Genomic DNA, 11,943 nt, shown 5'->3' with positions numbered 1-11,943 from the left:
GGCCAGAGAAAGAGGGCATGGTTAGGAATGTCTTAAGCTCCAGTAGTAACAGCTGATGGAACAGTCTCTTGGGCACAGATAGATTTGTGTTAGCGAACAGTGAGTGTTTGGATTCAGTTGAACTCAGGTCTAGCAAACTGTAAATGTGGTTTCTATCCTCTCAGTAGCCATTTCTAAAAATCTTAGGCTAAATATCTGGCCCAACACCACTGGGCTTTCTTGGCATTGCTGGGTTCAGTTCACAAAGTACAACATTATCTGTTTTCATGCTCAGCAGCCCATGCTACCTACCAGATATTCCAGAGTCTTGCCAATATCAAGGATAGACTTGACTCCTGCAGATACAACAGCAACCGGAGTCCGTCCTAGCTCTGTCAAATCAGCACTCACATCCAGAGCTGTTAAGGGGCAAGCAGCGTTGTGTTGGTGATAGTGTTGCATTCCAAGCTGATGTGATCTGCCCTCTTAAAAAGCCATATCTGTCTGGAAGGCCTGCTTTTGTAACTATCTTGGTCCACAAACAAATATTACATGTTTAGATCACGCCTTTAGCTGTTGAGATTGTAAGACATATTGAAAACAAAGAAATCGCATGGCTCAGGGCAGAGGTGCAGCCCTGCACTGTATCTCTCAGCTGTTTGATTACATGTACCAACAGCATGCAACAATTCAGCAGAAAAGAAGGAAGAACATGTTATAAAGCAAGGACAAAGTTTAAGGGAACAGAATAAAAATTAACTAGATTTTGATTTCGGTGTTGACATCACTGGCAAAATGTGCCCAAAAAGCCTTCCTGACCTCAGGAAATTCTGGTCTGAAACTTATGTCACATCTGAAAGAGACATTGTTCATAAGTGCTGTACCCCTACACTATGCTAGGGATATGTATGGCTAAGAAGGGAGAATGATACTTAAAGGTCACAAACCACACTTCCAAGGCTGTGCAGTGTCCTGGTTTTCCAGAGTGGTGCATGCACCTCTAACATAGACCAGGGCCTAAGTCTCTTTTGTGATGAGACCCTCCTTCTCCTGAGCTGAGAGAGCCAATAACAACATGGTGCTTGATAGCCAGTATCGGGTTATCCAGCTATTATAAAGTGGGAAAGGTACAACCAGTTCCTGTTGCACCAACAAGCCATATCCACATAACCCTGTGTAAGCAAAGGATCAAGAGAAACTCCCACCCTCTTAACAACTGGCCAGTGCTCAAGAGGAATAGTTTGAAGCTTCTGGAAAGGAGACACTGGAGAGAAACATGAGTAGACCAAGCCAGGTCAGCTGGGCGCGCCTTGCATTTGTACAGAGCTGTTTCTAAATGGCCTCTTTTATGATTTTCCACAGACAAGGGTAGATTTCTGAGAACTGTACTAGTCAAAATGTGTTCTACATATAACAACCATAGTATGGTCAAAAAGAATGATAACTTTACTCCTTACTGAGCAGATAGTTACTGCAGGACAAACTGGGAATGAGGAGAAAGATCAAATTAAATAAAACAGTAGCAACATAGAGAAAAGTAGAATGTACTGTTTTTCTTACTGTTCTCTCCTCCACGATGGACCCCTCCTATGCCTCCTGTCACAAACACAGGGATTCCTGCTTTGTGCGCTGCAATCATTGTTCCAGACACTGTAGTGCCACCAGACAAGCCCTGTCAGGGGACAACCAGTCACAGTCAGCACCCGGGGTGACCCAGAGAATACTGCATGCAGGCAGCTATGGTTGTGGTCCAACATGCATCAACATCGCAACAGTCTGCTGTCACCAGCTTAAAAGTGAAATTCTGATACAATATTCTATTAGGCAAAAATGCAGAGAAAACTTAATTTGAAATTAAAAAGAGCCAGGTTCAGATGCTTATGGTAATGTATTTTAGCTTCTCTGAGCACTGGGCTGTGATAAGAGTGAGTGGAATACTAGAACTGAGATGAGCGGAGAGGAGCCTCCTTGGATGTAACTTGACTCCAATTCATGGCAAGTCTAAATTAATACAGTATTTTTAACTTCCATGTTCTCATTCCCTAGTGCCTGTTGTTTTTCTCAATACAGCCTCTCTTTGGTTTACTTAGGCATCTATATACACACATCTGCTGTATCTTATGGTCTATCGGTATGTAAAGTACACTAACTTGAGTTCCTTGACATGTTTAAATCTGTCAGATGTAGTTTAATGGAATGTAAGGAAATCTAACTTCCACAGAGTATTAACCAAAACAAGCTGCTGAGCTGAAAAAACTGATTAAAAAATCCTAAGTGGCTTTCTGTTTTTTACTGGCATAATGCAACTTGTAAGCTGATGAGCACAATGAGGATTTTCTAATCGTAATTCTGTAATGCACATATCAGTAACCACATTCACAATGTCTTTGTTTTCATTTTGCAAGTGACACTAACAGGTAAGTTTGTGCACTAAGTGACTAGGGAAGAGATATGGAGCTCTGAGTCATCATACCAGGAAAAGAACAGTTCTTCACAGATGGAGTAAGTATTAGATACTGCTAATGATATAACTTCCTGAAGGATATTACATGGCTGCCATTGCTAGAGGTATTAAGTACTGTTCTCCTTTGGTATTACTGGAATAAATGGTGCTGTGCCCATCTCCTTCCTCAGAGAATCTGTTTTTTCATTTTTTATCAAGCATCTGTTTGTATTTTTTTTAGTATAGTGTTTTTACTCATAAATACTACAGTGTGATTGTCCCTAGAGTTGCCTGAAAGCAACTTTGAGGGCTTTGAAGAAAGCATTTCCATACTAACTAAAGGTCAAGACTAAAGATTTGAGTAATAATAAATGCTTGAAAGTGAAAATCACTCATCATGAATAAAGACCATTTCCACAGCCCTCCTATACAGACTCTGCAAATGGGAAATTACTCGGCGAATGGTCTCAAGACTTTGTCCAAAATATTGGAAAGAAGGACAACCAAGAAACTCCAAATTCACAAGGCTGCACCATAAATATTTAAGATATTTACACAAATAAAATACTATTCATACCTGCTCAATAGGTTGAGCCTAGTTCAATCTCAAATCTTTACTGTCTTGTTGCTGTTACTGGCTTAGATGAAGTAAATTGAGGTTCCCAGCCTAGTTCCTAGGGTCGTTATCAGAAAAGAGACAGGCACTTCTGTTGGCAGTCCCCACCAATGGAGCAAAGACATGGGTACAGAGGTACACAGGCACAGAGGAAAGACAAAGCTACAGAGACCAGCTTCAGGAACTGTCAAGGTTGCGTGGGAAAGCATTGCCCCCGCTACATAAGCCATTCTTGTCCTGATAGCAAAGGCCTTCATTCTCCGGGGCCTTCCAAACAGCAGCTTTCATGAGCAGCCAGTGTCACTTTAAGCACTCTGTGTGTTATTTACGATGGCCTGCACGTCACATTAGTTTACGTGTAACATGATGATGCCTTATCATGCCAATATTAATATTCTTAGCCAAGCCTTTATTTGTTCTGCTGTCAGTCAACACAGAATGACTTTTTAGGAGTCCTATTTCATGTCTGCTATTCCCTAACTCTGCTGATTTTGACTCTAGATAGAGTCAAAAAACTTACCAATAAGTCAGCACTTTGCATGATATTTCCAAGATGTTTAAAAGCCACCTGGCTTGAAGCTGGAAAGCACACTATTGCTGTACAGAAAATACCATAACAGAAAGTCTGCGTACCATACCTGGCTGAGGACGTAAGGAAGATCTCTCCGAGACACTTTAACTACATTTTTACTGCCTGCCAAGAACTGAAGTTCCTCATCCGTGAGGCCAATGTGGATTCTGCCCCTTAAAATACCCACAGTGGCTGGCACTGCCCCATTTGTCGTTACAATTTCTTCCACCTCTCTGGCCATGCTAGAATGAGATAGACAAGAGAATGACGACAAAACTAACCAGGCAAACAATCAGACTGAAAATCTGACATATTTGATGGCCATCATCGCCAGTTCCAGCTCTATACAGTTCTCACGATTTCAGCTAAGGCCAGGGCCTCTTCTGTATCTTCCTAATGGCAGAAGTCTTTGCACTTGATTTTGCAGCAATGCAGAGCTACCCAGTGCTCCTGTTTTCAGGACAGCAATGCCCAAACTCTGTGCTTCATTTCTGAGGCAGCATCTGAAAAATTACCCGGCTTAAGAGGGAAATCTGATTGTACAAAAGACTACTGAATATAGGGGATCTTCTCAAAATAGGGCCTTTTTGTATCTATTAGCCATTATTTCTGAGATCATAGACCTTCATGGGAACCCCAGATATTTCAAGTCTAATCAAATAATCAGGATAGATCTCGCATAGTATAGACATTCAGATATAGGATAAAAACAGTGCTGAAAAGTTGCTATCTGAGGATATGCTAAGGCTACAGACCAGGTCTTTCAAAGTTTTGCAAGTTTTATACTTGCTCATCCACATGCTACTCTTTTTTAAAAGCAGCTTCCTCTCCCTTTCAGAACTATGTGTAGGTACCCCAGGCAATCTCTAACTACCTTCTCCCAAAAACTGAATCTGTAGAGCTTCATTCTAAGACAGTGTCAGGCAAAACAATGCCCATGTAAAAAGCAGCATGGAAAAAATCAATACAGAAACCTTCCTGTGCTTTGTTGAAGCAAGGATAGGGGAAACTGTCATCCACTGACTGGGGAGATTGCTGTGATTTCTTGCACCATCACTCAGTGGGACACAAATCTATGTGACATCAACAAATAGAAGGTAGAGGTGGGTTTTCTCTGTGCAGGGCACAGAAAGCAGCAAGACAGACCAGCAGCTTTCACAACAGACATTTTGAAAGGAACCAGTGAGCAGATTTCACTATTGTGTTCTATTCCTTTCTGTACTATAAAAGGTATAGCCAGAGAAACTGAAGGGTGTTTCCAGTGTCTGTACACACCATGCAGCCATGTTACCTTTATTTTAGAGTAAGTGATGGCTTTATATGCTGCCACATTTTAAAGGAAGCCAGGAATTGAAGGTGATAGATAGGGAGATAAATCAGTACGTGTTTGTCATATGTTCTCCTTGGAAGTCCGCATACAACAGTTTTACACCAGAGCTCAAATTCTGCATGTCTAGCAACCTGACATCTCCATCCACTTCTAGCAGGGTTTTGGGTGGACCAGGAATACATATACTGATCCAGCAGTTACATGACTCATCCTTACAACTTTGTTGAACTAGGAACATAAAAATTCACAACCTCAGATTCTGAGGATAGGCCATGCCATGGGTAATGATGGTGCTTTCCAAGGCTACAACTGGTCTCCCCTCCATCAGTGCTTCCTGTACGGAGGGCTGAATCCTGAAATAAGCACCTAGGGATAAATGCAGCAAAATTAATTATTTGCAGTAACTACTGGCTATTTGATAAAAGGTAAATTTTCATCATCACAGTAAATGTATCCCCCTTTTCAGCTGTTCTTTGAGGTAAATTTAATTTGAATCCACAGATAACTTCAGGAAGACTAAAACTGTGGTTTTTATGTTAATTAACTATTTACAAAAAAGCATTACCACTACTATTAATACTAATTCTCACCATCATCATCATCACTGGGTGATGTTCCTCTCCCACCATTTTTACAGCTGTGTTCTGTCATTTGCTCCCGTAACATGAATTTAAATTGACATTTTTGTGAGTGAAAGAACTGAGCCCTGCAATCTATCATGCCTGAAGAATGATACAAGTTTTAAAAGACTGGAAGTGCTGAGAATATCATAATAATTCAAGATATTTTAAGAGTATCATGCATCAAAATTTCACCTATTTATGATGTCATTATCAAACAACAGACACTCCTGTGCATTTAAGACCTGAAGTACCCTCCTGAAAGTTGAAAAAGCTCATCTGCTCTGCTTTGCTCCCAAAACACTGCCAGCAAGCTCCCTCCTACATTCAGATGAGGAAAACACTTTCCACACAGGGACTGTTTCAGAATACACTACTCACCATGCAGAAATCTTCTCACCTGGATGGTCCTACTTGCCACAGCAGACATGTGTCTTCCCAGTCTATAGGTCATCTTCCTAATCATCTTTTGCTTTAGGATAGTCCTGAGGTTCCAAAAGTCAGGTAAAAATGAAAGCAGTTATTCAGCAATGATGTCACCATATGAAGCTAAATGTATCACCTCTTGCCCTGATCTCGGAAGTTAACAATCCTGGACTTGCCCAGAAGATTGCCTGGAAACTCGTGGTGTTCTAAGCACAAGCCAGGGAGCCAAAGCAAAATGTTAGACTGTGGAAATGGGGTGGGAAGTCTCCACGTGGCCCTTATCAGTGCTGAGTTGAAATCATGAAGGAGTAGAGGAAAGGATGAGAAGTAACAAACGAGTGATTAACCTTTTACTTTCCAAAGCGCCTTGTTCATGACAAATTGCAGGCTCAGCCACCATCACCTCCAACCTGAAAAATCTCAAGGAGAGCTCAAGGAGAAAGCTACAAGGCTGACACAGGCAGAGGAATGCTATAAAAAGATGATTTTGCAGGTGTCTTGGCGGAAACAAGCAGTTCAGTAAAATAAAGTAAGCGGACAATCGGAAAGCCAAATTGTAACTACAGGGAGGAAAGAGCAGCTCTCCCTAGAGTCAAGGGTGCTTTATGCATGCTCATGTTACATCATCTTCTTTCTTAGTACAAAGTGCTGGAGGCAAAGTCACAATTCAGCCCCAGCAAAAACTCCAGGACCTCCTCTTGTCTCTTAGCAACTCCTAATCACTTTAATTAAATTCATCTCCAAACTGAGAAAGAGGGAGAGAAAGTTGTGAAGGTTAAGAGACTGGTCTAGTCTGAGCCTCAGGGCAGTTGCATTCAATGCCTGGCTGCTTCACAGATCTTCTCTGGGCCTTTGGCCATATCCTTCAAGCCTTTCTATTCCTCACCCCCCAACCAGGAGGAAAGGTTTTCTTTCTTCTGTCCTGTGTACCTATTGTCCATTTAGATGGTAAATTAATTTGAATACTGTACTGTGTTCATGTTACATCTAGCAGAATGTGGCTCTGATCTCAGTATAGTATGTGGTACTACAGCAATACAGAAATATACTCAAGAAGATTTTCTTGCCAGAATGTAAAGACTTCAGCCATACAGGACAGCTTGGGCTTTGTCACAGAGGAAGAGGGACCAGTTCTGCTAGACCTCTTTCAAGCCATCAAGACAGACATGGTCTGTCCTGCCTGCATCTGACCTAAACAATGAGATTTTTATCCCACTTTCTCAATCCTTATTAAGACAAAAAGCCTGCTTAAGCTTATGGAATCAGATCATGATTCAAAGGTGGCAAAATCTCTACCTCATACTTAAAACCTCTGCTTGTGCAATGCTAAACTCAGCAGTCAGCAGTCTGAAAAGTTCATGCAAATGTACTGGTATTGCTGTGTGTGCGCATACACACCCCTCACTCTCTGGGGCAAAGTCAGCTTTGGAATAAATTCATCAAGCCAACAAGGTCACGCCAAGGATCAGTTGGCTGTCTGAGTTGTGCTCTGAATTTGAACAACCCCCCAAACTCTACGTACAACAGCAAAAAGTGCCCAAGCTGTGCAGTCCCGTGGATGAAAACCAGCTGGTCACCACCTGAAACCCTATATGAATTAGCTGATGTTTGCTAGAAACTCTGCCAACATTCAGCCTAAGCTGCTGAAAGACTCTTGAAGCTTGGCAAGTGTTCCAGCGAAACCTGTCGGACTTTTTGGTTTGTAACAAAAGTTTGCAGATTCCTAGCAAAAGTTTCACACGGCTCTAGTATAGATCGGCTTTCTGCCCTCCTCCAAACCTTCCCTGCTAGTCTCCCCTGGTGATCAATCAGGCGCATTTGATTTCACGAAGCAATGGTCTGAATGTGTCTCTTACCTCTGGGTGCCTGTCCCACATATGGAGGTTGCAGTCTGAACTGGAGTTTTGCCCAAGGAGGAGGAGGGACGAGAGGGGCTGGCAGCAGCGTTGGCATGAGCAGGCCTACGCTCCAGCAACGCGCTTCTTGCTGGGATAGTCCATTTATTATTAACCACCAGAGCAGCTGTGCTGCGGACCTGCTCTCTGCCTGGGGGGAAGGGGGCAATTTTACAACTGGGTGAGGAAAGCTTCTGCAATTATTTTTGTTCACCTGGTGCCAGATTTCCCCATACTCTTTAAAAGGCTTTTCTCATTTTTCAGATTCCTTTATTGTTGTTGTTTTTTAATCAGTGAATTCAGTGTTCACTAAAACAATACCTTTGTACACTGAGTTCCTTTGTAGTTACTCATCAAATGCATAGGAATTTCATGCATGCTTCCCCTACAACTTGGCCAAATGCAGTTTCTAAGTTCCTTCTTCTCAGGGTAAGAGCTCTATCCAGCTCTTAGCCCCAGGGTGAGGGATGCTGTAGGTCTAAAGACAGCTGTGGTGGTACTCCTTAGTATGTAGATACTTGGCTAGGGAGAAATACTGAAAACACAAGTTCAATTTACAAACTGTTGTAGCCTCCTACTATAATGACATTTATTCTAATAGGTTTAGGCTGGCTTTGAATGAGGACTTTGAAATTAATCTTTGTCCCATTATAAAAAAGCCAGGATATTTAGATAACTAATGCATTGATATGCACATTTAGATACTGCAAAATATCTATTCTGCAAAAAATATCACAGTTCAGAGTTAAATGTATGGCTATCTGTTAAGGAATAGATTTACAGGATAAAGAACAGATATGCAACTTCCAAGCACAACACAAAACTAACTAAAAATACAAAACTAACTAAAGTAATTACTAGCGTATTTTATGCTGAAGTAACTGGTGATAGGGAACTGATTTTACTGCAATCCAATCATCAGGAAATTGTAAAACATTGTTTTTTAAAGCACCACTCATACCTTTTACTTGTCCCTTTCAAAAGAAGTTTTCTGCAACTTTCGTTTAACTCAGCAATAATGAATGTCTTCTTATTTTCTACATCCCTCCAATCTTTTCAACTAAACACATCACAGAAATTTCAGACAAAGTTTGCTAAATTACAAAAACAATCCACCTGTGACTTCTGCTACATGGTCTGCAGGGAATTTAACTGCAGGAATGATAGACTGCATCTGCAAATATGATAAATGGAGCTGAAGATTTTGTGATTGGTATCTTCTTCCTGCGGGGAGGGGTGGCTAAATGATGGAAAAGAAATGTGCAGGTAAAATTACATTTTTGAAAAATATATAAAAATTGCAACATCATTTTACTTTCAGTTATATCTATTTAGGAAGACTGTGGTACTGTAGGAACCTCTCTGGGCTATCACATTTTTGGCATGTTACCAGACAAGATGATTTAGTAATAAAGCTGGTTATCCAGTTTCCAGCTCTTAGTAACTTGACATTTCAGCCTAAGACCGTCTTACACAGTGTGCACTCCAAGTTCAGTCTGCCATATCAGAGAAGGTAATAGTTACTACAAAAATCAAGTCTTGGTTGTGTTTCTTTGTTTGTCATTTTTCTTCCCAAACCAAGTGGAAAAACAGCCCCTCTGCCTGTTGGATTTCTAGGTGCTTTGGGGAGGTTTCATTTTGTTTCTAATTTTTCTACCACCTCTGAGTCCTGCCTCCAAGGCCTCAGCTGCCCTCATCCCCCTTGAATAAACCCTGACTCCCTCCTGAGCTGCAAGGAGCAAAACCCCAGAGAGCCGTGTCCCAAATCGCCACTGAGTTCCTGCTGCCTTTTGGGAAACGGGGCACTCAAGCCACAGAAGCTTTCATGCCGCTGTTACGTTTTAATCCTTGGCTGATTTGTACTTGAATTATCATGTCACCCAACAGCTGTTCTCACTGAACGGTTGCACTGTAGCAGGAAGTTCACAAGGCTGGGGGGAACCAAAAGGGGGGGGCACGAACAAGATGAGCATGCCCTTGGGGTACAGACCTGTCCTAGGAGGCCACCTGTGTCTTACTATCCATAAAGAGAACTGTATTCTAGTATCATGGCAGGAAGTATGGAAGTTAAGTTATAAGTGAGATGAAAGGAGGAAAGTTAAGTTCACCCTGTAGTTGAAATGACAGCATAGCTAGGTACCCTCTAGGTGTGAACTCACCCCCCTCCAAAATGTTAGGGCATGTTCAACTGCCTTGTGAAGGGGGGGGCAAGCAAACCTGCTTCTTATTTGGTTTAATTGCTTTCTATTGGCATGTAATTATTCATTTCATTGGCTCTTATTAATTTTTTACATGTTATATGCCTACACTTTTATGGATAGATATATTTAATTTGTGTATCTGTATATATGTATATATATATGTATATATGTATACACGCTAAATACACAGATATGTAAATAAACGCACATGGGGTATGACGCTTTACAAAATGGCGCCTCCCCCTCCCCAAGAGCAGCGGGGGGGGGGTGCACAGGCCACGTGACTGAGGAGGGGCGGGGCTTCCGGGGAAAGCGGGGCACGTGACGGCCGGTGGGGCGGGGCTTCCGGAAGAAGTTGGGGGAGTGGCCGCTGCTGCTCCTGCGGTGAAAGGTGTCGGCTCGCTCTCTGCGTTCCGTGCACCTAGATTTCGCGGTACTGGGTCTGCCTCTGTTCCTTCAGTCCTGTGCTGTGTTCATGTCTTGGCAGTCTGTCTGCTGATGCATGCCTTCGCCTTGATCTGAGCTCTGTTACACTCTGTTCTTCACCTCCTTTTAATTTGCAATTCTCTTCTCACAGGTCATGGCTCTGCATATTTCAGAAGATGCCAGCAGGTACATTCACTATACCTCACTCCTCAGATCATTCAGGAGCGCTTAAGTCATCATTTCTAGCCAAACTGAAAATATCTTTTCCCTCTTCTGACCTCTCTCATGTACTTCCCTAAGGTCCTGCCACCTTGGGGTGATGTCCTACTGTTACCTTTAGACCAAATGCTAAATTTCAGTATCTTGTGAACTGACTGATGAATTTGGTATCTCTGATTCTTGTTTTTGGTAACCTGAGATCTGTAATGAACCCAGTGATGCAAAGTGGCTTTCTCAAACAGGTGAGGTGATCACAAGGGTCAGAATTCAGCCTCGTAAATGTTATAGGAAGGGGGAGGTGTAGTTGGCATGGTAAATCTCACTGAGATTTAGGCACAACGTAAGTGAAAGGTTTAGCAAGTTCCAGGAATAGATACCATCTACACTTCCAGCAGACACTTAAGGCCTGGGGTTTTATGGTTCTAAATTTTGGACTTGGGTACCTAAATGACAGATGGGCACATAAGTCTAGTCACCTTGTAAATGTAATCCTGGGTTTACAAAGTGCAAGAAAAATAAAAAAGAATGATTTCTTTCGCTGAAGTGGTCACACTCTTCCTGGCAATTTTTTTCAGGTTCGAAAATATTTTCAGACACGTATGCAAAATACCCGTATCATGGAGTTAGTAGTCTTCCCTCTTCACCTTGCCCCTGCCTCCCTGCTGGTGGGTGAATATACCAAGAATGTGGCGGAAAGTTTAAAAAAAACGCCCTTAAACTGCTGCGGCTCCGGCGCGGCGCGGGGCTAACGGACGCGGCGCGAGGGGCGGTACCCCGCCCCCGGCGCTCCGGGGTGGGCGTGCCTGAGCCCGGCGCGGCCAATCAGGGCCGCCACGCCGCAGTGGGCGGTGCCGCGGGCGCCGCCTCAGTGCACCGCCCGCCCGGGGCAGAGCGCAGCCGCGCCGCCCCGCCCCGCGCAGGGGAGGGCGGAGGGCGGGCCCGGCGCCTGCCTCCGTTGACCTGACATCCCTCGTCCTTCCTTATGCCGTCCTCCGCCCCGCAGCGCTGAGCCCGCCACCGCCGCCGCCCGGCTGTGCCTGACCGGAAGGATGCGCTCCCGGAAATTCCGGCGCTGTCGCTGTGTGGGATAAACAGTAATGGCGGAGGCTGTGGCTCTAGGAACAACGGCAGGCGCCGCGGCGGCCGCCGCACTAACAGCAGCGACAGCATCGGCGGGAGCTGCGGCCACGGCCTCGGGCCCTGCTGCCGCGCCGCCC

At 43.5% G+C, this 11,943-nt stretch overlaps 1 protein-coding gene across 1 annotated transcript in view; it reads right to left on the bottom strand.

The window, feature by feature from the left end:
- LOC112974649 (pseudouridine-metabolizing bifunctional protein C1861.05-like) overlaps positions 1–11,943 on the bottom strand; it is a 36,923-nt gene that overhangs the window by 24,435 nt on the left and 545 nt on the right. Inside the window, exons 2-6 of the mRNA XM_026083854.1 lie at positions 5,941–6,044; positions 5,191–5,305; positions 3,677–3,851; positions 1,540–1,651; positions 292–398 (exon numbers count right to left, since the gene is read on the bottom strand). Coding sequence (XP_025939639.1) covers positions 292–398; positions 1,540–1,651; positions 3,677–3,851; positions 5,191–5,305; positions 5,941–6,044 — 613 coding nt within the window. The remainder of the gene's footprint in view (positions 1–291; positions 399–1,539; positions 1,652–3,676; positions 3,852–5,190; positions 5,306–5,940; positions 6,045–11,943) is intronic.

Source organism: Apteryx rowi, unplaced genomic scaffold (assembly GCF_003343035.1).
Source record: "Apteryx rowi isolate R43461 unplaced genomic scaffold, aptRow1 scaffold_62, whole genome shotgun sequence".
NCBI lineage: Eukaryota > Metazoa > Chordata > Aves > Apterygiformes > Apterygidae > Apteryx > Apteryx rowi.
Note: the sequence above shows the minus strand (reverse complement) of the source record. Positions and strands in the feature narration are given on the sequence as shown.